The sequence below is a fragment of the Zootoca vivipara genome, chromosome 7 (assembly GCF_963506605.1).
Source record: "Zootoca vivipara chromosome 7, rZooViv1.1, whole genome shotgun sequence".
NCBI lineage: Eukaryota > Metazoa > Chordata > Lepidosauria > Squamata > Lacertidae > Zootoca > Zootoca vivipara.
In genome coordinates, this window is record NC_083282.1 from 31092087 (window position 1) to 31118902 (window position 26816).

Consider the following 26816-nt stretch of genomic DNA (forward strand, 5'->3'; position numbering starts at 1 on the left):
CAGTCTCAAATTCAGATTCTGAAGCTAGTCGGATCTAGATGCTTGTTACACACATACTTGTACACAAGCTGGCTATACGATTATTATTATCACCACCAGCCTTGTTTTACACCTTTTCCTTTGCTTTATTTTTTAAAAATGAAAGATGAGATCAGCCTTGGATAGACTCCAGGCAGTTGTCCTGTTCAAAATGCATGAGAGTCAATAAAGTTCATATAAAGGGAAAATAGAGTATAAATCAATTCACAATCATGAGTTGTGCCTAAAGCATCTCGTGACCGAATAAGATCTGTATATTTCTGTCCTTTGACTCTTTATTGATTAAAAAAAATGGGGGAAGGTTTTCTATGGTCTATAAATGTATGAAGCAGATCTTCAGTCCACATTTTATATGGATGGGTACAAAACAGAAAAGTTCAGATCCATCACTTCTAGAGCATGGAGTTTGCTATTGATTGTGGGAGGGGGGAATGCTGGGCTGAAATTCTAACTTTAGTAATACATGCAATCAGTGTGGCTTGAGTAATATTTGCAACGGTATAATCAGGAAGGGATTTAGCTCTCACTGTAGTTCCAATGACATTATATTGTCATGTGGTAATAAAAGGACAATCAAATCTTCTTGCATGACCAAAGCTAGTGATTTATGGTAATATTCTTTCTCTGATCTGCTTCAGTGATGATTGGCTGTTGAATGATTATGAGCCGCATAAATATTTATTACAGGAGTTATTAATTGCTGTCATTGGGTCAACTTTATCATTGGGCCAATGGTGCTGATACTACTTCCAGTGATGTTTTAATTTTTGAAGAATTCTATCCACAATATTTACATTTGCATTTTCTGGATTATTAAGAACATTTTTTTTAAAAAAAAATGTACCCAGTAAAACGCTTAAGACAAAAACCAATGAAATATTATAAAAAGATTCAAAGGGCTGCAAGATTGGTATACTTCAACATAAGAAAAATATTACATGGTTTAGCTCCTGGCAGATCTCATATAACAATTGAGACCTGACTATGCTAAGCATTTTGCTAAACCAAGAGCATAAGTGAAGCTCAAGTGAGCAAATTATTAGCATAGACAGCTCTCAATTGTTATATGAGAATTTGTTATCTGTGAATCTTTAGGTCAGATGCTCTCTTCCATATTTCTATTTCTGTTTGTGAAATTTTTCTGTTGCAGTAAATGTTAATCTGTATTCAAGGACACAACAGGAGATTAAACAATGGGGCAGGAGGCCACCTGTGAAGTAGTAATCCAAATTTACCTTCTGTATTCAAAAAGAGGCAACCCTGCTTCCATGACTGCTTTTACAGCACCTAAAGGTAACGTTTAAGGTACCCCTGACTGTTACGACTCTGGGGTTGCAGCGTACATCTTGCTCTATAGGCCGAGGGAGCCGGCTTTTGTCCACAGACAGCTTCTGGGTCATATGGCCAGCATGACTAAGCCGCTTCTGGTGGTGAACCAGAGCAGCACATGGAAACACCAGTTTACCTTCCCACCGGAGCGGTACCTATTTATCTACTTGCACTTTGACGTGCTTTTGAACTGCTAGGTGGGCAGGAGCTGGGACCGAACAGCAGGAGCTCACCTTGTCGCGGGGATTCGAACTGCTGACCTTCTGATCAGCAAGCCCTAGGCTCAGTGGTTTAGACCACAGCGCCACCCGCGTCCCATTTTACAGCACCTACTCCTATGTATAAATTTAGGATCATGTGTCCTATAATCTGCTTCACTGTATTGGTAAATTGCTAGTGTTTAAAAACCATAAGCACAACTGGCCGGTTTTTATTGCCACATATTAAAATATTTTAAATGTTTTATCTTTTAAAGGGAAACACTTTACAAGAATCCTTGCAAACACTTCACAAGAATGCTGTTGGTTCTTAATCATCAACTGATTTGCAGCCTATTTTAAGTTTCCAAAGCAAGTAGTTATTCTCCATATTTTGTCCTTGACATGGAACCTTACAGTTTAGTGTTTTGCAGCCACTAACTCAATCCCAGACCAATAAAAGAATAGAAAATGAGAGGATATTTGAAAAATGCATTAAAATGACAGATGTTTGTGATTTCTAGTGCTTTGTGTGCTTGAAGTACATTAGTGAGTGATGGCAGCATAACTTGATGGTTTGAAGTATGGGGACCTGACAGGCTTTTGCACAGGCACATGTCATTCTTGTGTTATACCATTGTTACATGGAATGCTGACATATTAAGATTCTCAAAGATTTATGATTGGTTCCTGGAAGTTTGCACTAAGGATCTGTCAAGTGATATGAAGACTTGGAACAAAGATTTTGGCAGGCAATTAGACTAACAACATTGAAACCGTATAAGAAAGCATTGCCTAAAGTATATTGAGAAATTTATTAGGATTGTTGTCTCTATAGACCCAGTATTGGCCTGGGTAGAAATAATAAATTATTAGTAGTAGTATTAGTATTAGTCATTTTGAACAAGATTGTTTATTACCTGTTGGATAAAGACTTGCGGTTCATGTTATGAATGGCTGCAAAAAAATAATTTCTGCTTTAAAATGGGAGTACGGACACTCAGGTATATTATTAAAAATTTCAGACTTACATGCATTGGAAAAGGTAATACATCAAATCCAGCAATAAAGCTAGTTATGTTGATATAAAAAATATGGTACCAGTTTGTAAATTTGTAAATGAAATTTAAAACATAACACACACATCCCAAATACATTGCTGTTTAACATATGTCTGTGCTGAGCTAATGCTATATGAGAACAATATCTATTTGGCATTGCAAGTCATTATATAATGTAGAAAGATGACATGAGATGCAACTAATTACAGTGGTACCTTGGTTTATGAACTTAATCTGTTCCAGAAGTCCGTTCTTAAACCAAAGCTTTCTTAAACCAAGATGTGGTTTCTCATAGCAGAGGGGGACTCAATTTACAAATACTCAACAGGAAACGAAACATGTTCTGCTTCCAAAGCAAAGTTCACGAACCAAAACACCCACTTCCAGGTTCTTAATCCACGTTTTTCATAAACTAAGCCGTTCTTAAGCCAAGGTACCACTGTGTGTCCACTTCAGAAAAAGCACAGGAGGAAAAAACGATTTACGCTCCTTGCTTTCTCCATATTAGAGAGCACCAGAGTCTTCAATTCCCCCCCCCCCAAAAGTACTGGTCTTGGTAAATCCATAGTTTCATATAACATTGGTTCATCTCTTTATATGCAAAAACTAAAAGAGGTTTTAAAAACTAATGCTCAGCTGATTAGTATGACTGTCTCCCTCCCACTGTCTGTAAGCAGGCCCTTGGTCGTTGCCAACAATCAAGTATTCAGCCATGCAGAACATGCTTTGATTCTATTTCATTTAATACTTGGTATTGGGTCAGCAGCAGTTCACCGCAACAAACACCTGCAACAAAAAAACTACACAGCTGTCTAAGGCTGATTTCTTCTTTCTGTGGATGTTGTTCAGTTAGTTTCTATTCTTTCTAGAATGGGAAAGAGAATGAGATATTTGCTTTCTCCTTACGTTCAGTTGAGATGTGAAGCCATCTACCCTCTGTATCCACATAGCAGAAGGGATTCCAATTTAAAGGAATCCGATTTCACAGCAAACTGAGATGAATCTACTTGCAAAACAAAGCCGCTGTGTAAATGAGGGGGGTGTACTTGTAAATTCAGAAGGTAAAGAATTCGACAAAGAAAACCATGTTCCTTAAAATAGGTCAATGCAACACTTGTTTGTTGCCATTATGGTTGAATCCATAGGGCAGATACAAAATTGCAATGTAGCATGAACATTTCTGGGTGTTCTGTGGCCTGATTGGTAGGCTGGGGGTTCCTCTGCTAAAGTCGGGGAGCATGTTCCCTGAGGACCTATTCCTCTGCAACATTGCTGGTGTTCCACTTTTTGCCCAGATCAGAGTGCTATACAGTCGTACCTGGGATCTCAAACGCCTTGGCTCCCAAACAAATCGGCTCCCGAATGATCAAAACCTGGAAGTGAGTGTTCCAGTTTTCGAACGATTTTTGGAAGCCAAACGTGCAACGTGGCTTCCGATTGGCTGCAGGACTCTCCTGCAGCCAATCGGAAGCCGTGCCTTGGTTTTCGAATGGTTCCGGGAGTCGAACAGACTCCCCGAACACATTCTGTTTGAGAACCAAGGTATGACTACATAGCAAAAATAGGCAACCTTTTTGGCTTGCATTCACTGGTGGGCAGTGAGTTTGCAGGCCATACACATCCTAGCTACCCAAACACAAATTCACAGGGAGAAAACCCACTCACACACGCAGACAGAGGGGAGGTGCATGGTGGGGTCCAAATGAGGTCATTGCATGCATCCCTTCTCCTTGCTGCCTACCTGAATGGCACTGGGAATAGCTCCTTAGCATTTGCAGTGGAGAGGAAGGTGCATGGGAATGAGTCAGTACACCTTTCCTTCCCATGTAAATCAAGCTGCCTACTAAACAGCAGTGTGAGCTGAGAGAAGCATTGTCAATTTAGTGGTGGTGGTAATGATAGGGCAAGGCTGTCTGTGGGGGAAATGTTTAGTGGACTGTCAGGAAGGCTCAGCCAGTGACTGAGGATTAAAGCCCTTTGCACTTCTCTTTTAAATGGGTGGCCAGCCCAAACTCCCTGACCTCTGCTGCCTGCCTGCTTGCTGACAAATGAGAAGTGGAGCTGCTTCAAAGAGGGCTTTTGCAAAGGACTTGCCCTTTGCAAAAGCACTTCTTGAAGCAGCTCCCCCTTTTCTCCTTTAAACATCGGAGTGAACAGGCTGGTAGGGGCAGGGGACTCCCCACTCCTTGCTGCCATTTGCATGTTTGCTCAAAGGCGAAGGGAAACTGATGATATAAATTGCCATTAGAGGCAAAACTGGCCTCAAAGTCAAGAGCTCTGTTCAAACTCCATTGCAATAGTACACAGTTAAATTTCATTGATCAGAGTGTCCTGGAAGGCAGCCACAATATTTACTTAATCAAAATTTAGGTGATCTGGAGTACTATTTACGTGGGGTAATGGTGATGTTTTATTTTGCCTAATGAAGAGTTCTGTATAATTCAAGAACTTGCTTCTAGCTTTTTACCATCTGTTGGGCTGATAAAACAATCACATCACTTGCTGTGCACTGCTTGTGTTGTGGAAACAACACAGTTTTTAAAATGAGCTTGGGTCGTTAGATCATTATTGTTTCCATTTTGCAGAAATGACTTGTGGGGTTCAAATTATTGTTTAGGTGGCACAATCTTCTCATGGGCACTCTTGTTTCTCAGTGACCAAGACCTGGATGGTGAAGAAGGGTGAAGTTAGTCTCTTTAAAAGTTTGTCCACCTAGGTACCTTCTTCAACCCCAGGGGAGACTTGTGTCAGGAGCCAGGGTCTGGAGTGGGTCAGCAATAAAAACATTAGAGTCAGTGAAGTTAACTCTTTATTCAAGAAACCAAAACAGCACAGGCTTAGGGATCACAGTGACTCTTCCCAGTAGTTCTTGTCGCAATGAGGCAGTTGCGACGACTGAATGAGGTTGAAGGGCATTTCACACAACATGTATTCACATCAGCAAATGTAACCTGGTTAAACTGGCAATAAGTATAACATTAGTAACTGGAAAACACAGCTGTTATTATGAGAATTGCTGTTGACTGTATCTATTATTGCCAGGTTATGCTATGTTTGTCCAGATTGTGTGTGTCTGACAAAATTTAGAACTACTTGCATAGAACAAATGTTTTCTATGAATCTGGTAGCTGAGCATTGATGTGAATTTGGATGTTAAGGTCCAAATCTGATTATCCACTGACCACTCTGTTCTTCATCAGATTTAACATGGCATATTCCTGTTCTACATGGGAGAGACTTCTGGTTTGTATGTGAACATTGTTGTGTGTTAGCATTAATCAGAGTACTATTTCTCTATTTTTTGAAGTTCTTGGAATATGAAAACTAATTTTGGAGACAAACTGGATCATGTTGGCAGCAGTAGCTAATTCTAAATTATCTGCAAAAAATGCAGCTGTTACGTTTTGCAACCAACATTGCTGGACTGCTTTAAATCTCACATGACAAGATTTATCCCTGCTGGTATCTGTACTGGTGGGAAGAATAACAGTCCTAAGAGGAGGGATCTTCTGTAGTGTCAACATTCTTGAAAACAAACTAACCTCAAAAAGAGGAAAGGTTGCTACAGAAACTGCACTATAGAGTGCATAAAGAAGAGATTAAAGGAGTTCATATCAGCTGCAAAAATTGATCTGTTTGGACATGGCATTTTTCTGCAATAGATGGGAAATATTCAAGGACAATGAAAACCTTTGTGCTCATACATCATGTCCCATTTCAAGAATGTGATTTCTTCTATTCTCCAGTTTATATATATCCATGGTTTAGTAGATGATAGACAACAAACCTTTCCCCAAATAAAACGCCATAGTGTTTTTAGGGCATGTTTTTAGGTCATGATTTTTTAGTATGGACCTTGGCTTGCTTTTGTACCTTTGAAGGTAGATACATTGCATTGCTTAGGATTTTAAACCTCAGAGGTGTAGTATTACCCTTGTTAAGCAAATGTGCTAGTGGCTTTGTGCTACTCTTTGGGGGAGCTAGTAATACAGAGAAGTATCCTAAATATCCAAATGTTATACCAAAAAGTCTATTAATTTACAAGCAGCACGACATAATGTTTTAACATGTGCAATTGTGTTATGCACCTTACAACAGCTGAAAGTTTGTGTGTGTGTGTGTGTGTGTGTGTGTGTGTGCTTGGAGACCTCATTCCTGAATTGAAATCACAATTGTATGTACAAAACTCCAAGAATTACTGGACTTCTATATACTTCTATACCTGTATGATAGAGTTTAACTACTGTGAAGTTCCCTGCCTTTAAACAGTCACATCAGACTTTTTGGAACTCAAACTTAAATGTTGCACAAGCCAACGGATACTAGCCCAGAAGCTCAAATATTTAAATCTGCTGGACATCAGATTGATATGTGATATGAACCTGACCAAAACATCAGACTTGCACACTCCCTTCTTCTCCTGCTTCTTGTTACATATGAGCCTTCTTGTTACATATGAATCAAAGATTGAGGTTTAAGCCAGCACGGCCAGCCATGAGGCAAACGGCGGCAGCTGCCTCAGGTGACAGAATCCAAGGGGATGGCCGTACTACAGGTTCCCCTCCCCACTGCTGGCAAAAGAAGCTGCAGTGGCTTCTAGTAAGATCTCACAAGAGACCCTCATGATCTTGTATGGCTCTCATGAGAACTCACTAGAAGCCACCCACCTGCACCCCCTGCTGTTTCTGGAGAAGTGAGGAGAAGCAGGTTCTGGTAAGATCTCACTAGATCTGATTGGAAGCCACTGCTGCTTCTCCTCACTCATCAAGAGCCACTGCAAGCTCCCCCTGCCCCACCAGAGAAGTGAGAAGAAGCGGCTTTGGTGGTAGTTTCTGAATTCCAGCGACATTTCATGGGGCACTCATGAGATCTTGCAGGGCAACCCTGTAAGTGAGCCTTTGGTGAAGCATTGGGGGCACCTTCTTATTTCTCCCCAGGCGGTAAAACAGGATGCGCCACCTCCATTCATAACAGTCTTTGTTTTAAGACAGGATTTTTTTAAAGGGGAAACTTAAAGCTTATGAAACCCACCTTCCAGCCACACTTTTGCGTGTGCATGATCCCAAGGCTCATGCACACAGCTCTGGATTAATTATGGTTTGGAATTACATGTAAACATGACTGTTTTCTTACAAACTAGTACAGTGATCTGTAATATACTGTGGGGGGGGGGGGTTGTGCTTCCAAGTGACCCAACTGCCTAATGAATTTAGGTTGCAGTCTCATACCCACTTAGCTGGGAACAAGCCCCATTAGACTCACTGGGACTTACATCTGAGTAAACATGTATAGGATTGCACTGCTAATGAAAGATGTCAAGCCACTGCCTTCTCTTTAAATCTGCAAATGCATTGCGGTAGCATATAAACAGCTTTATTTTTTTCCATAGATTGCTGGAGGTAAGATGAATGAAATGCAGTAGGCTTTAATTCTGGCAGTTCAATGAAATGGAAAAGAAGCCATGAATGAATCCCATTGTGGAAAGCAGCTTTTGGCTATTAAGATTAATTAAAGGTTTATTAGCTTAAGATGTGGTGTAGTGGTTAGAGTGTTGGGTTAGGACCTGAGAGACCAGGGTTCAATTCCCCACTCAGCCATGAAGCTCACTGGGTGGCCTTGGGCCAGTCACTGCCTCTCAGCCTAACCTATCTCACAGGGTTGTTGTGAGGAAGAAATGGGGAGGAGGCAGTAGTGGAGCAAGGTGGGTGCGGCCCGCCCTGGGTGTCATCCATGAGGGGGTGACATCGCCGTGGGCAGCACCCCCCGGATGCTCGGCACCACCAGTGCTGCCCCCTGGGACATGCACCCCCACGGGCAGCTAGCCTTGCCCCTGCAGGCCACTCTGGGTGCCGGAGCAGCTAGCTACGCCTCTGGGAGAAGGAGAAGTCTGTACCCCACCTTGAGCTCCTTGAAGGAAAGGTGGGATATACAGTAAATGCAATAATAAACATACTAATAAAACCACCTCTGGACCACAAGTGCCAATGTACAGTTCTATACAGGGCTCTGTTGTGTCGTGCCCTATCACTCCATTGCTAGAGTGCACCAGTGACACTGGAGAAGATTTAGTTTTGAGTGTTTCTAAATTTCAAAACTACAAAAAATAAAGACGAATGCATGTGGCAATTATAGGACAGCAAGTTCAAAGTGATTTGCATAAATCAGGGTTGAGAGTGCATTGTAAGAGGCTCATGCAATTCAGTGTGCAGAGAGAATCTAAGATGTGTGAGTGCAGGCACGCTTAGGTTTGTTTTAGCTTTGTTTGCTGCCATTGTATGGCTTCATGCCAACAAAGTCTTTGTAATGGTTCCCTGTCCTCATTTTAATAACCGTTATTTTCTAAGTGCATTACCTCATTTTCTGGCTGCCAGCCAGATATGACCTGATGGAAAGGGGGAGGGGGAGAGAGAAATGTTTTACTTTCTATCTCTTCATCCATACTTTTTTCATTAAAAGGGGGGGAAATCTACTGTTTAAGGAAAATCAATCGTATTCAGTAGCTATTGAGAGAGGTTAAAATGGTACATGGCTGGCAGTGCATTTTAATGACCAGCAAACTTTAATCCCAAGCCAACCTGCTACAATGAGGAAATTGAACTATAAAATATCACTGACGCTTTCTTTTTCGCAGCTTGGGTACACGGTGACCCCAGAAAAGTAGCTTACCCAACTGACAGCTATGGGCAGTTCTGTGGTCAAAAGGACACGCCTAATGAGTAAGTACCAAGATATTCCTTTGCCTTCACTTTTCATGATGCATGAAAGGGAGAATTATACTTCTGTCTCCTGGAAGTCTTAATGGAAGGATGAGGGAGGACCCTGCCTTCCCTCAGTGGTTTCTCTGTGTTGACTCCAATTAAGATTTATATTTTTAAAAAGCTAAGTGATCAAAGCAAAACCATTGTACATGTGCAGTCCGAAGGCTGTTCATAATTCAGTAAAATGCAATTACGTCATGCATCCCAGTGATTAGAATGCCACACTTTATAAAATGCATTGGAGCTGATTAGCCAGCATAAGTTGGAACGTTTAATTGAAATGTCCTCTGAGAAATTGTTCCTGTCATTCCAAGAAGAAAAATAAATCCTAAGTACCACAGGCTGCACCTCATCTCAGTAAACTAGATACCCCTTGCTCAGTGGGTACCACATGCCAGCAGCAGAAAAACAGCAAAGGAGAATTCTACCACTGGCTGCTACCAGCTTAAAAGAATGCACTTTATTTTCGTTCAGGAAATTTCTGTAAGTTCAGGTCTGAACTTTGGGCCAAGAGCCACTCACAAATTCTCCCTGCAGATCACCCACTTTAATGTCCCTACGTTATCACAGTGTTTTGAACACCTAAAAGCAACTCTATAGAATCTGGGTCTGGTGGGTTATCCATCCAATCATCTGCTGTAAAGCATAATATATTTTATAGACAAAGCATCCTGTACAGTATTTGATTTCTTTGAATACCTAGGAAGCCTTCCTGAACAATAGATAGGATACTTTTAGATTAGATCAGGCATCCCCAAACTTTGGCCCTCCAGCTGTTTTGGACTACAATTCCCATCTTCCCCAACCACTGGTCCTGTTAACTAGGGATCATGGGAGTTGTAGGCCAAAACATCTGGAGGGCCGCAGTTTGGGGATGCCTGGATTAGACGATCTGCCATGTTGAGCCATTCTTTCCCTTTGCTTTCCAATTCCCAATTCCCAGTTGCACCACTTCCCAATATTGTTATACTGCCTTTAAACAGTAAAATCCTTCTCTCTCTCTCTCTCTCTCTCTCTCTCTCTCTCTCTCTCTCTCTCTCTCTCTCTCTCTATATATATATATATATATATATATACCGTATATATAATTGAGAAGGATTTTACTGTTTAAAGGCAGTATAACAGTAGTACTGTGACTACTACTATTGTAACACAGAGGTAGCCAGTGGAAAGCCCTCAAGATTCTGCAGTGCTACAATTCCCACAATCCCTGGCCATTGGCTTTAACTGATGAGAGGTATAGCCAGCAACATTTGGAAGGCACCAAGTTTTCTTCCCTTGCAGTCGCATGTTCCTACTTACAAACTCATAGATGCATACTGACACATAGAAGGAGTTGTTGATTTTTTTTTTTATTGTTGTGGTGGTGTGAAATGCTCTTAGCTTATTTGCCCCATGTCCAAAACAATAATCAATCCAGCAAATACAATCAATATTCATTATTGTATTTCAGACATCAAACAATTTAACACCCTTCCCCCATTTGCACTGTGTTTCCTTTGCACTGAAATCAGTGGGGTGGAATGAAGCAGTGACAGCAAAATCAAATAATTTATGCAATTACGTAATTTACAGAAGTTACATAGTTTCACCACAGTGGCCAGCCAAAAATAATAATATAGGTTTTGGTGGAAGATGAACTGCAATGGAACAGAAACAGTGCTCCATGCCACCTACGGGGCAGAACGGAAAACAGTGCCAACTTACAACCCTAGGACAACATAGGAAAATATTTGTTTCCACTTCAGAATTCTGTAAAGGAAACAATTGCCCATAGCATTACCAAAACATGACAGAAATCTCACAATAAATGTTGAAATAGCATGAATTCACTGCAAATGAACCCAGTGGTATCAATTGGCAATGATTCCCTTTTGGACCGAGTTCAGAGCTTGATTGCTCCATTGGCATTCCATGCACTATGTTCAAAACAGTAAAAGCATTTGCTTCTGTTGCATCAACTGTGGCAAGAAGACTCCTGCAAGGGGGTGGGAGTTATGATATCTTCACTGTAAACAAATTGCATTTGAATATATGGATTCTCCCACTGCAATTCAATGCACACTTAGCTCAGCGTAAGTCTCACTCAGGCGTTTACTTATGAGTGGATATGTATAGAATTGTGCTGTGATGGTACCGTTCAAACCACCACTCCTTGCCAGTGGGGCTTTGCAGAGCTGCAGAGCCACTGTTGCATTCTCAGGATGGCTGACCAAGACAGTCACAGTGGAAATCGTGGGTAGCCAGGATGATAGAGCCTGATGCTGTTATGGGGGTTTTCAGTTGTACCCCACAGTGGCAATGTTGGTGGAAGACCAGCTTAGCCAGCAGAACGAACTGGAGGGATCTCTCCGGTCAACCCACATATTCCACATTTGTGTGAAGGGGGTGGCTTCCTCTATGGATGTATTAAGTGTCATAGAGCCAAATTACTTTTTTAAAAAAGCAAGCATGATTTTGGGGCCAATTTGCATGTGTTAATTCATTTCAATAAATCAGCATTTAAAACAATGGTTATAACAAACCACATGCAGTTTTGAACAACTAGCTGGGAAACAAAAAAAGTTTCGGATAAGCCTGACACACTGACCCAAAGCTTGACATTAAAGATCTAGAGGCTGGCCCTAATTCATGTCTTGAGGGAAATTAAATTTGGAGATGGATACTAATCTCTGTGTTAATGCCCTTTAGAGTCCCTTGGCACAAAGCAATAAAATGCAAATAAATGTTCCACTGTTTTAAACAAATACTACACCAAGCAAATATTTTAGAAGATTTGATACTTGGGCATTCATAGACTAGGTATAGGGGGAATTGAATTACAACAATGCAGAATTAATTCCATTTTGTCTTATCTAACACCATTCCTGGGGACCCATCAGCACCTTAATCCATCTATTTGCTAATCTCCATGTAAGTCCTAAATTTGTTTTGCATTCAGAAGACTATAGCTCCAACATGAAATAAAGCTTGCCTTTGAAGGAGACAGTCATACATTGCCGAGCTTTTTTACTGGATCTACCAGCTAATTGTATGAATGTGAGTTTCCAAAGTTGTAGTAATGTAGAATACTTGTCTGAACTTTGAATATGCAAGCTTCCTTATTACCTAATCACCATATATGTCTTCTGTGGCCTCTTTGTGTTTTCTGACTTGAATTGGTTCAGAGTTATTGACAGAGGTTGGAAAAAGCAGATAGTCAGCAAAGTGTTCACAGACTCACATGCTATCAATCTTCTTCACACATTTTCTGGTTAGCATGGATGAATGTGAAAAAGGCCTATTATCGCCAACCTTTCAGGAGAACAGTGCTGCAGCTAATGGGAGCCAGTTTTATGTTCTGCATGTTCCTGGGCAGAAATGAATGAGTTAATTCTCCCCCTCTCCCTTTCAGAGTCACCAATATGTCAGCTCTAGTGTGTGTGTCTTACATACAATCCATTTTAGTACTTTTCGATAGAAGATTCTTGGGACTTTATCTAATCCACAGGTTCCCTTATGCAAAGAAATTCTTGATTGATTTTTTAGTGCCACCTTGTGATTAACATAAAAACCACCAGTTTATTTGTGCAGTGTAGCATGTGTTTGAACACCTACTACGTATATGTACAAGATAGATTCAGAATACACTAGAAGTACTATATGGCTAGGTGACAAAGCTTTAACCTATGAGATCTAGAATCAGGTTAATATATGTGACTAAGTGCATTGTGATCTACTCCACAGGGAAGTACCTGTATTGTCCTTCCCATAATTAGAGTTCAGATGTGCTTCCGTCAATTCCCTTGAGAATTCTTTTGCTCTGTTTTCTTTATTTTTTTGTTGTGGTCTCTTAAGTGATTCTATTATGGATTCATACATACTGTGGATTATTACTGTGAATATACATGGAGTTATTATTTCATACCTATTCATTTGCAGGAACAAGACAATTTTGTTTTACTTTAACATTCTGAAATGTGCCAGCCCTCTAGTGCTAATAAACCTACAGTGCCCTACAACACAGGTATGTAAATGACAGACAGATTCAGAGCACAAGGAGTATCACTTACCAGAGCTACTTCTTAAAGTGAAGGTTTTTAGAAGTACTGTTGGCTTTCTCTACAGTGGTGGTGGGAGAGGGATGATAAATACGGGTCCTGAAAATATTGTGTATGTGAACATCTGTAAACGTACTGCTGTGACTTCTGCTCTGGTCAGACCTCACCTGGAGTACTGTGTCCAGTTCTGGGCACCACAGTTCAAGGAGGATACTGACAAGCTGGAACATGTCCAGAAGAGGGCAACCAAAATGGTCAAAGGCCTGGAAACAATGCCTTATGAGGAACGGCTTAGGGAGCTGGGTATGTTTAGCCTGGAGAAGAGAAGGTTAAGGGGTGATTTGATAGCCATGTTCAAATATATAAAAGGATGTCATATAGAGGAGGGAGAAAGGTTGTTTTCTGCTGCTCCAGAGAAGCGGACACGGAGCAATGGATTCAAACTACAAGAAAGAAGATTCCACCTAAACATTAGGAAGAACTTTCTGACAGTAAGAGCTGTTCGGCAGTGGAATTTGCTACCAAGGAGTGTGGTGGAGTCTCCTTCTTTGGAGGTCTTTAAGCAGAGGCTTGACAGCCATATGTCAAGAATGCTTTGATGGTGTTTCCTGCTTGGCAGGGGGTTGGACTGGATGGCCCTTGTGGTCTCTTCCAACTCTATGATTCTATGACTTCCCCAGGTTGCTGGGTGTCCTGACACGCTCTAGAGTCCTGGGTGCTGGGGTTTAATCAGTGTTTTGAGAATTAAGGCGAGTTAACAGGCTTTGACAGTGCCAAAAGGCACAGGCTAAGCTTCTTTTCCAGTCCAGGGCATTGCCTGAAACTGTATATCCACTTACCTGGGATCTGAATGGGACTTATTTCTCAACAAATATGAATAGGATTGTGCTGTTACAGGTTTTACAAATGAGCTTTATATGGGATTTATTTTGAAAGAAATAGGAAAAAGCCAGCATTTAAACATATACTTATACTATACATCAGTGGTTCCCAATTGTTGCTCCGTTGACTCCAGGAGGTCTGCCTAAGCTACCCAGGGAATCCATGGCTCCATTGACATAACAAAAACTACCATAGAAATATCAAAGTTTTGAAAAGTAAGGGGTCCATGGCTTGGCTTTTGAAAAACATGGTCTGCAGTAATTGGAAACCACTCTCTCTCTCTCTCTCTCTCTGTGTGTGTGTGTGTGTGTGTGTGTGATTACAGCATGCAAATTAAATGTGCTAATATATTGGATTTATATTGCAAGGGGTTCAGCCTGTTTAAAGGAGGAGATGTTCAAAGGAGACCATGTGTGCAAAATTAAAATGCAGCATATCTATGAAGTTTCATTGAAAAGCTGTGTTTTGTATCCTCCCATCCTAGGTAATTATCTGCTGGTGTAGCAGATACTGGGATCAGGAAATAAACTGAAGCACTCTGTGTGAACTTGATTGCCATGTATTATATGACTTTAGAAAGAGTTATGGCCTGAATAAAGCACAGGCTAGCTTTAACCCGTGTACAATAATGAAATCTTTATTTGCTTTTGACTGAGCTACTGAAAGTGAAAGTGGTTGGCTCTGCAAATACCCTGTTAGGGCAAAACCATTTTAACAGTTGCACACTTCACTGATTAATGTTTGTGTACTGTGCGAACTACACTGCATGGGCACCTACTGAATTGCCTTCAAAAGTATTTGTAAGCACTTGGAAGCCTTGAGAAAATGCCTTCTTCCAAGTACTTCATTTAAAAAGAAAAAGGATTAATAAACAGATTTAAAAATCAAATACTTCTATCAGGCAGGAAGATTTGGGGAAAATGCTGCAGCTGGTGAAAATGTCATACTGTCTCCTCTGTGTTTCAAACGTGTTTATCTTCAAGATACTGCAAGGATAAAAAAATGTGGTGTCTGTTTCTAAGTGCTGTGCTAAGTAGGCATTCTGATGAAATGAATTACTCTCAGAGATGGCTTTTATTTTGTCCAACTGCTTTGATAATTCAACTTTCTCATCTTCCCGTGTTGCTTAGATCAATGTGCATTTTTCTTTTCTTAAAGCTTTGTGTCTCAAAGTGCCCAGACAGGTTTGCAACCTACATAGACATGCAATCTTCCTACAGATATAACAAAAGTTATTGGGAATACTACAGACAGTTTTGCAAGCCTGGCTTTAGCAAGCCATGGAAGGTGAGTATAGATAAGATATTATGATGTGAATATTACTTTTATCTGTCCAAAGTGGGTGGGGACTTAGCAGGTTTATATCTCCATAGCTGTACATGGCTTGTGTTTTTTTTAACTCTATTGTTGGTTACAGCTATGTTATTCCTGGTGCAGATTATACCCAAAGACTCCAGTATGACCAGCAATGGGCAAGAGGTTTCCTTCTATTGATACATTTTATAATTAAAATGCTATTTTGATAAGAGTTTCAAAAATCTTCATCCTTAGTCTTGTAACTAAAATATTAAAAATTAAGTTGGTCATAAGAAAAGAGGAAACCCATCACCAAAGAAAGGAAACAAAAGAGGGCACAGAGTTAGATAAAAATTCCATGTACTAATCTATATTTAAATCTTAAATTAAATTATACATTTATATGTAAATCTAGAACTAATGGGCCATACCCAGTGCTGCAGCTCCAATGGCGGAAAGGACTTTCATGTCATGGCGGAACTTCCTCATCCTCTGCTTTCCTCTCCTGCTCCCCCGCCCAAAGAAATTGGCTCTGGGAGGCAACAGGGGAGGAGAAGAAATTGCACTAGCCAATTACTATAATTTAAATAGATATAAAAAATTTCTCACACAATGGGGAAGTCTGCAACTAGGTGACGCTTGTTCCATTTTGGTCTGCTGTCTTTTTACTTACCATACTTTTGAAGGTATATCTTTAAACCGGGCTTGGATTGGTTCTTCCACAGTGACCAGTTTATTCATTTATAGGATAAGGGAATGGGTATTAGCCTTGGAAATTAATTCTTACCTTGTAATCACATTATAAGTTTGAAACAACTTGATAGCTTTAAAAACAAATATTCAAACCTACTTTAATATTCACCTCATACTGAAAACCCCTTGCTGAGTCCTGATTGCAGCCTTAAGTTAATTATGTTAATAGTGTTAAAAGGTAATTTTATTCCTACCTGCGATGAGCACAAGGCCACCTGCTTGAAGCTTTCTCTGTTCAAGGGTTTTTGTCTGATGCCTACTGTTTTGTTTTCATTGTTAGCAGGATGCCAGAGAGTCACGGCTCCATCCTATTTTTCATTTAGATGCTCTACTGTGGCCTCAATCAAATAATCTGCAAGGGTTTTAAAAAGCATATTTTTAAAAAAGAAAGAAAAAGGGGAACGCTATAGATTCAATTGTCACATGATTATTTCTAACTTTGGGTTTTTCTTTCGGTTTCCAGTCTGTGGCCCAAGTTATGCGTGATGAAGATTGTCCTTCCATGATCATTCCAAGCCGGCCTTGTGAGTATTTGAATATCTGTCGTGTGCTTTCGCAACCTGAGCCTCCCACTCCCCCGGCCAAAGCCTCTTTTACCTTGGCACATAGTGGCGCCCACGAAGCAGTGACAGTTTTTGTTGAAATCTCTGGAGGTCTCATGGAGCATAGGGGGTTGGCTGGGTGTCTGAGGGAGCTCCACCTCTTGGAGTTCTGCCACCTGAGGCAGCTGTGTCAGCCCACCTCATGGATGGCCCAGACCTGGCTTTCTGCTGTGACAGTGTACGCACTATGCAATGATCTTGGCATGCCCCAGTACTAGCAATATTCTAGTTTTCTAGATTTCTCCAGTTTACATATTCTAGATTTCTCCAGTTTAAATGTCACTGTGCTGTCCTCCAGCTACACTGGAACAAGACAAGACCACTTGCCTATGCCAGGTGGCAACCCATAGCACCCTAGAGTAACATACCATACCTGCCAAGTTCCTGCTGGAAAAATAAGGGATCGGCAGACCGGAAGTTGCGCTGTGGCCATTTTGGAACTGGGCAGAGCAGCATCGAAAGTCGCTTCTGAGCATGCTCCACCCAGTTCCAAAATGGCCACCGCGCCAGAAATCGCTTCTGCGCATGTCCAGAGACTCCAGACATGCACAGAAGGAGCCTCCCCCGGCTGGTAAGTGAACCGGGGAAAAACAAAAAAAAAATCAGTTTTTCCAGCTGGGAACGGCTGGGAAAACGGGGGTTTCCCGGGGAATACGGGAGACTTGGCAGCTATGTAACATACAGAGCAGACAACATGATGCTTCAGACATGCCTTTTCTTGTAGGTGTCTTACTACATGGGTGAGATGGCATCCATGATATTTGTTACATTTCTAAGAGAATGCTGTGCAAACAGAAATCAGTTTATGGTACTTAAATGGATGGAACTGAATGGCAAATAGGAACGGCGAGGTTTTTTAAAAAATAAAAAAGCAGGACTCACTATAAATATTTTTCCTTGTTTTTGTTTTAACAGTTCTTAAGAGATGTTTTCCTGATTTTGCCACTAAAAATGGAGTTCTGACTGTGGCCAATCAGACTACTTTCAAAGATGGAAGAGGAAAAACAAGGAACGTCACCGATCTCAGGGAAGCTGCAAAGTATGGATTGTGTGTGTCCGTCTGTGTGTTTGTATAACTTTGCCTGACCTATTTGCCAAATGATAATTTCTATGCTTGGCTGCACTACCATGGAATTACTACAGTATTATTTTTGGAGCACTGTTCACATGGGCCTATGTCTGACTTAAACAGGAGGTGAATCTTCATACTCTTCATTTCGGTTATCTTAGGAGCAAACTGGAGATTATACACAAATGTCTGCAATTTACATTAGTGCAGCTAGGAAATTTTAGACCCTGGTCTGGTGGTGGTGGGGTGGGATTGTACCAAATCACATTCATGAAGCACACAATTAACATTTCTTGTCTTCCCTGCCCCCTCACTGCTATTCTATGCTTTACAACTGCCCCCACATTCCTGAAATGCAAAAGCAGCAAGCAGGCAAAATAGTTTGCCAGGCCTAATTAAAACAGGAAAAACTCCAACAATGTGCGGTTTTGCAGTATAAAACTCACTTTGATCATAGAACCATTACAACAAAATTGGGGTTCCCCCCCTCTTCTTCTTCTTCTGCTGCTGCCATGATGATAAAATACATGTACTTTAGGAATAAACTCTGTTTTGTTGTAGAAAAGGATAAAATTGTTTTTCTTAAAATAAGAAGACAGAATGGTGAGGCAATTATTGTAGCATCAGTTCAGTTCATCGGGCCTGTTTGTTGCTGCCTCCTATCATCTTCCACCCTCTCTGTGGTCATTTGGGTGTCTCCTGGGCTGCAGGGCCCTAGATTTTTTGCCCTGGGGCCTCGTTCCAGCTTCAGCACTGTTCACATACCTACAGTGGCCATTTTTTTCAATAATATAAGAAAGCACCTTTAGAAAGAGATATGTATCCAAGACGTGTGAAGAGATCAGGTGCTTAAACTTTTCCCCAGCCATTCTCCTCCTTCCCTGGGTTATTTCAGCTACGATATACCAAATTTTGAACCTTGGATGTGAAAGCAAAATCTTCATGCATTCACACAAACAGCCTTGTTGTGTTTATTACAAAACACAGCACCAGTCAACATGGCAGTGGGGAATGAACACCTTATCCAGATTCCTTCAAACTCAATAAACCATTTGTCCCTGCATATAGCCTTTAAAATATTACCCTTTCCAATTAATTTCTGTCACTACAGAGATTCAACTAATGTTGCTTTTTAGGTCAGATGAAATTGAAACTTTGATCAGTTGACAGAAATTTCACCAGGGGCATGTTAGATGGTTAAAGCAGCCTTAGCAGTATGCATTTAGATTTACAGCAGAACCATCCTTCACATGCCTTGTTTTTAAGGCTCACAGAATCATAGAATTATTGTAGAGTTTGAAGGTACCCGAAGGGTCATCTAGTTAAACCCCCTGCAATGCAAGAATCTGAGCTAAAGCATCCATGACAGGTGGCCATCCACCCTCTGCTTAAAAGCCCCCAAGGAAAGAGGTTGGTAGTATGGCGGAAATTATAAATGTATTCCTTAATTGTGCTGTATTCTTTTCTTTTTCTTGTAATCACATTAAAAATGTTGGATTTCTGTATAAATTTTGCTTCTAAATTTGGTATTACAGTCATACCTTGGAAGTCGAACAGAATCCGTTCCGGAAGTCCGTTCGACTTCCAAAACGTTTGGAAACCAAGGTGCGGCTTCTGATTGGCTGCAGGAAGCTCCTGCAGCCAATTGGAAGCCACAGAAGCCGCGCCAGATGTTTGGGTTCGCAAACCGGAACACTCACTTGTGGGTTTGCTGCATTCGGGAGCCAAAATGTTTGACTCGCAAGGCGTTCTTCAACCAAGGTACGACTGTATTGTGAAAGTATTTTAACTACTAGTAATAATGGTGATTAAAAGTTACTACATATATTTAATGTTACTGTACATATGACTAAAATGTTCCCCTCCCCCCCTTTCTTTTTAAAGTGGCATCAATAATGTTCTTGATGCAAGATCAGTCGGGATGAAAATTTTTGAAGACTATGCCAGTTCTTGGTATTGGATTTTAATGTAAGTTTATATTCAGAGGAGGCCTTGCTTCTTGCATGTGAAATTGGGGTGCTGCAAGGCACACAAAACGCAGGGGTGGGGGAGCCGCCTCTGGCACTTCCATTCACCGCACCAGTGCATCTTGGGGTTTTGTTATGGCTCTTTCCTGTCCCTTGTGCAGGAATATCAGTCCCTTGTGGTCCTTCCACAATCGTACCTAAACAACGAGGAAGCAGGTGGACTGGAGCCCCATGGTATCATATTCGGGAGGGGTATATACCTACCACTCATAAACAAGGCTTCCCTCGACTACACTTTAAAGGGTTGAATTCAATTTCTCTGTCAAAATCTGGCGGCCCAGAACCTGGGTTCCAACCCACAGTTTGACAATGCTATCTATACATCAGAAAACTCTAGCTGTAGTCCTATTGCCATCCTGCCACATAATGGCATCAACTTGGGCCCCACACTGTGGGTGCCCAGCATGCCCTGCCCACACCATGCCCATGATACCTGAAGCATCTCCACCCCCATCGTTCAACCCGGACACTGAGGTCCAGCGCCGAGGGCCTTCTGGCGGTCCCCTCACTGCGAGAAGCAAAGTTACAGGGAACCAGGCAGAGGGCCTTCTTGGTAGTGGCGCCCGCCCTGTGGAACACCCTCCCATCAGATGTCAAGGAGATAAACAACTATCTGATGTTTAGAAGACATCTGAAGGCAGCCCTGTTTAGGGAAGTTTTTAATGACTGATGTTTTAATGTACTTATACCCAGGTGGGTGGGGTAACAACAACAACAACAACAACAACAATATATTATCATCAGTATGCATGTGCCATGACATCATGACGCATGCTGTGGCATCATAACGTCATACCATGGGGTGGGGCATGAGCTCCAGCAACGTGGCAGTGACTGGACCCCTCCTACCTGAACTCTGTGCTCTCTCTTCCATCACCCCCCACTTGAACACCACACTCTTTCCACAGTGTGTGGTGCCTGCAAGTATGCCATATGGGGGATTTTGGGGGTGCTCCGGCACCCAGAGCTCCTGGGGAGATAACGCCTATGCTGCAATGTATTTAAAACACTGAGCATCAGACCTGGATAGGGAAAACACTCGTATCAGAAAGTGTTATTGTTTGTAAAGTAAATGCAGTGGGAGGGAGCATTGAAGAGAGGACAGGTGCCTAGCTGCTGATTTCTTTAAATTGCTATGTCTTTCTTTTCCAGAGGCCTGTTCATTGCAATGGTTGTCAGCTTGCTCTTCCTTGTGCTTTTGAGATTCATAGCAAGTGTTCTCTTCTGGATTTTCATCTTTGGTGTGATTGGGATTATAGGTTATGGTAGGTGCCAATGATTTGCTTTTGACACAGAACTACATATCCAAAGTTTATAGGTTGGGGTTAGAGGGAAAGTGACTCCTACCAATGAATTCATCAACCATTAACTGGGAATTGTCTGCCTATACTTATCACCCTCTGTCCTCAATAGTCTACTTGCTACTGAGCAATTCCTAGTTGAGCACTGCACTTATTTTTTAAAAAAACCCTCCCTCAGTCCATTCCTCTTCTAAACCCAGCAGCCCAAACAAGTCTTATCAAAGTCCACAGACTGTGGGCTGGACCTCGTTCAGCTGAGGTGTGTGCCTGCTTGTGATGGTGCAAGGCATGTTTGTGTTTTTCTTCCCTCAGCAGGACAGCAGTATATTTTCTGGCAGTTTAATGTGCCAAAAAGAAGAACCATGCAAAAGCCTGCCATATTCTACCCACTGTGCAGCTGCGTCTCTTTTCTATATCTAGAAGACTAACATCACCATCTGGCTTTTGTTAGGAATTGTCGGTGGCTGCAAGATTAAACAAACATTTTCTCTTTTCTTCCTGTGGTTTTATAAGCTGGAAGGTTCATCATCCTTTCTCCACTCTGTGTCTTACTAAAACCTGAAATACAGAACAAGGGCTCTTCAAAGAGACCTCTGGCCGCTTCAGACATAATGAGGGTTTTTAATATAAGGATAGCTGTCTATTTCACTCCGTATATGTGTGTTGTGAAGCTGCAATTGGCTGTGGCTTACTGATTTGTACAGGAATGGTGCTCCAGACAGGGGCATAGCATGGAAGGGAGCTGCTGGGGCAATGGCCCCAGGCACATTTTTTCTGGGCTGGGATGATCCTAGTATCACAAAGCAGCTTAGGTCTGGCAGAGCAGTGAGAGGGATGCCACAGCCATGAGTTCTTCTCATGCTGCCCTGCCAGCCCTGAGCTGCTTTGCAAGGCTCACAGAATAGTTCAGGGCTGGCATCGCTCTGGCAGTGTTGGTGGCAAGTGCTGGACTGGCGCAGCGGGCTTCGTTCACTCTCGGCACATGCCCGCCTGCCTGCACAAGGCCCTGGCAAACCATGCTATGCTGCTGGTTCCAGATGTTGCTGGACTCCATTTCCCATCAACCCCATCCTGCATGGCCAACATTCAGGGATGGTGGGAGTTGTAGTCCAATGATATTTGGAGAGCCCCAAGTTCCCTGGCTGGGTGTATACAGGGAAAGAGTTACATGCACAGTCATCACACATGAATATCCATTTGTTAATTCTATGCTTTTTCCAGACAGTGTAGGAAATTATTTGTTTGAAATGGTTTGAAACTACACCTTGCCAAATATTTCCTGTGGAGGTCTCCAGTGAATGACTTTTGATGGTGCTCTTGTTCCGGCTGCTCAGTATGTTTGGGAGTGGAAAACAAATTGCCCCCTGAAGAAATTAGCTAGTGATATTATATTATGGAGCCACTTCACCTTTCTGCAAATAAGCTGTTCTCTGCCTGTGGTTTGGATTCCATGGCGGGGGTGGGATTTGGTGGGACCTACCATTTGTGCAGAGATTAGAGAATTGATCTATGTCACTCTTTCCAGTGTGTATTCTTTGTTTCAAAAGGTATATGGCATTGCTACTGGGAATACCATCGCCTTCATGGAATACCTGGCTCTGATCTTACTATCTACGACATTGGATTCCAGACAGACTTCAGGGTGTATCTGCAACTGAGGCAAACATGGTTAGCATTTAGTAAGTGCATTTAACGAGAAGTCTGTATTTTGACACCCACTTTGCATTCATCTAATTAAACAGGATTTTTTGTTGTTGTGATGGGCACTAAGGCGCATGACATCAGCATTGTTTCATAGAGCTCTTGCCTTAAGAAGCTTTCTAGTGCTCAAGTTGCTGACTGGAGGCCAAATGTTAAGAGCTTCCTGCAAAGAAAGCACTTCTGCGCATATATATAAACAATAAAAAATCAGGTATGCAGTGGTTAGATGTGATGATTTCACATTTGCATGGACATGTGCAGCAATTAATAGCTTCCCATTAAGAGCAAACACAGGGCAATGCCCATTATGCCTCACCATTGGCCATGCTGTCTGCAGCTGATGGGAACTGGAAAAATCTAGTCTAAATAAGCAAAATAATTGAAAAGAGGGATGGGGAGAGTCTTCAGTTGTCTATATTCTGAGGATTTACTGTCAGGTGTGATGAACATATTATACGGATTATTGATGAGCAAGGTAATACCTTTTTTTGGGGGGGGGTCAGTTCTACAATAATTTACCAGTTGCTTTTTTATAATATATTAATTTTCAGCAGTATAACCAACAAAGCAAAGCAAAGCAATCTATAAAGCTTTTTACCAAAGCAACAGCATATTGAATTTAGAGAAAGTCCTGTCTAGGGAAGTAATAATGTTCGAAATATCTGTAAAAGAGAATTAACACAGACTAGATTAGAGCCGGGTCTGAAATCTGTTTCTACTGCCGAGACCGCACTGCAGGATTATTGTTTTTTAACCCTTTGGTATGTGTGTATTATATTCTCTTCACCACGAAATGGACACAATCTGCTTCTACAAATCTGGTATTGGGGAGACGAGGGAGTGGCCTTTGAAGAAGCTTGACTTTGGCAACTCTTTTAGAAATTAAAACCAGAACTAAATTTAGATTTCATGTTTGACTTTTAAACTTTTGGCAACATTTTGAACATTTTTTAGCCAGTGTAGAGAGATTTTGTTGTGTACTTCCTCCACGTGGAAGGTTTTAACTCCAAAATTATCAGCAATTTTATAGATTAGATATAGATATAGTATATACTGTGTGTGTGTATACACGCACACACTGTGTGAGTTTATTTAAAGCAGTCCTCAGGAATAGCCTGGGATGCTTCTCTCTTTAATGTATCCCATATAGTTACAGAAACAAAGATGCTTGCTTTTTGTTTTCATAAAAAAAATCAAGAATGTTACAATGCCATTAGCCATGAAACTCCTGAAATCATACAGCCCTCAATGAAAACGCGAGCATACATCCTTGGAGAGCGTTTGTTTCTGGAACAAGTGAGGAAGTTGCCTCGAGGAGCTAATTTGCATAATATATTTTCCACATGATTATTGGGCCCGTTGTGCAATTTTCTGCCTTTGCACTTTCTGCTCTCATGGATCTGTTTCTCAAATGCATTGGGCACCGAGTGTTTGATAGGTGAAGGGTATGCGAATCATCGTGTGTCAGCCCAGCATCCATCCATTGCCATGTGAAATTGTTCATTGCAAATTGCAGTATACTTTCTGGGTCGGGTTTGGAAAAGGCGAGCAAACTGAAGGTTGTTCTTCAAGGAGTAACATTGGGGGCGGGGGGCAGCTAATATGAACACGTGCCTGGGTATGTAAACAACCTGAGAGGAATTTGTATAATAATCTCACGGTTTATTCAGTTTGCTGGGAGTACTGGCACATACACACAAAACAGTATGAAAGTTGGGGGAGTGGGAGAATGTAATACAAAATAATACATCGCTGTCACTGCAATAACTGTGTGATAGTTTACACACAATCGTTAGTAATTTGTTAAAAGTGTTTTATAATGTTCTTAAATGCTTGATTACAGTTTAAGGAATATTTTAAAATTCTGTATTAGAGTAAATGTCAATTGCCACACAGTTTTGTTGCAGCCGTCCCTGAAAATGCTCATCAAGTAACAGATATTTACTACACAATTTTATGTGACAACATCCTTAAAATTATTTGTTACGTAATCATATTTCCAAGCTCCACTCCCGTGTTCTCAGGCTGCTTTTAGGCTCAAATAACAATCCTGATTATCTTGGAATCATTTTTGAGTGACACTAGGATAATAGAGGTCACGATCAGACACATCTTTTAAAACACCAATTCCATTCGTCTTTCCCAAATACTATGCTAAAATAGCAGCAAAAGCCAACCACTGGATAATGATTGTCTAATCGTAAATATATATTTCTTCAAATGGAACAGAGCATTTCAAACAAAGCACAGCATTTTATTGCTTTGTTTTAAGACAAATCATTCACACTCATATACTATAATGCTCATCAAGTATGAACCTTATATATGTATAATTAAACACACAAATGTAATCAGGACAGGGGAACACATTCTGGCTGGCATTATGCTTTCCAAGCACTTTAGAAATCAGGGCTTGTAAAGTGCACCACTGAAAGGGGTGATGTCCTGGTTTGATATCTGTCGATAAACTTAATTTTCTTGCTTTCAGTGATACTACTTTGCATAGTGGAAGTTGTCATTATACTAATGTTAATATTTCTGAGAAATCGAATCCGAATCGCCATTGCACTTTTGAAAGAAGGTAGCAGGTATGTATACTGGAAACACATAATCATTGGACCTCTCATATTTGCATTGTTTTTTTGGCACTGAAATAGCACTTTGAAGGAGTGAGACAAGCCCTTCCCTCTCACCATGCAGATATTCTTGAGAGTAACTTATGAATGCCTAATCATGCAGTTGCTCAGTTCATACGATTCCTCTCCCTGAAGAATAGGGGAAAGTATCACTTGGAACTCGATCCTCAAATTAGCAAGTAGTCACATGGAGAGGTCAATATGCGGCAGCCTGCAAAGTGATTGGAAATCAATGCAATATCAAGGTCATGGGCATGAACTTCTCCCTGTGTGTACTGGCACCCTAGCCAAAGAACAGCAGCCACATTGTGAATTGCCTATAATTCAAGCACAGCACCACGTATAAACCATGTAGTCTGCAGTGCTAACATGTGGTAGGGACAGGTTCCGTGGAACAGCATCCCTGTTAAGATATGACACATGTCCTCTATTTGTACTTTCCAGAAACAATTCAAGACATTTTTGTTTCAACAGGTTTTTGCTGCTGGATGAAACTGTCTCTACCTTAGGTGTTTATACTGCATTGATTTTTTAAAAGTCTATTTATAATTATCCTTTTTGTACTGTTCTTAAAGCTATTTTTAGTTATATGTCCATCGGCCTAGAGACATGTGGAAGGCATAAATTCATAAAATAATTTTAAAAAGACCCTCACAAAAATTTGTAACCAGCATTTCAGATGTTCCTGACAGAAGGCACAGCACATATCTAGCATCCAGGAGCAAACCTCTCTCATGGAGTGCACCCAGATTGCAAATATACTGTGCCAGAATTACTATAGCCCCATTTAAGAACTGGCACACAACACCCATAAGATTAGGTGGGCCACAACTGTTGCATATCCTTTATCCAGCTCATTATTGAGAATGTTGTTTTTAGAAGCACTGTGAATGAAAAATTCAGTTGGGTGAATATTATACCACCACATGCCAGGCTATTTAACAGTCTCATCCCACAGATTCATATAAATATTCGACAGTAAAGGTGACAGAATATAATCCAGAAGTCCATGTAGAACATCTGTCAGGGTGTAGAACAGAAATTGCTCAACAACACAGTCTAAAAGTGGTGTAAACTGCCCTGAGACTTGTGGGTATAGTGCAGTATACAAATTAAATGAACAAA

General features: G+C 41.2%; 1 protein-coding gene across 3 annotated transcripts in view; it reads left to right on the top strand.

Annotated features, from left to right (window-relative positions):
* SLC44A5 (solute carrier family 44 member 5) overlaps nt 1-26816 on the top strand; it is an 88084-nt gene that overhangs the window by 33126 nt on the left and 28142 nt on the right. For all 3 annotated transcript variants that reach the window (XR_009557888.1, XM_035122672.2, XM_035122671.2), the window contains exons 5-13: nt 9258-9342; nt 13306-13390; nt 15465-15593; nt 16819-16879; nt 17873-17996; nt 19911-19994; nt 21206-21318; nt 22902-23033; nt 25544-25643. Coding sequence is in view for 2 of the 3 variants with exons in the window: in XM_035122672.2 (XP_034978563.2) it covers nt 9258-9342; nt 13306-13390; nt 15465-15593; nt 16819-16879; nt 17873-17996; nt 19911-19994; nt 21206-21318; nt 22902-23033; nt 25544-25643 (913 nt within the window). In the remaining variant the exon portion in view is untranslated. The remainder of the gene's footprint in view (nt 1-9257; nt 9343-13305; nt 13391-15464; nt 15594-16818; nt 16880-17872; nt 17997-19910; nt 19995-21205; nt 21319-22901; nt 23034-25543; nt 25644-26816) is intronic.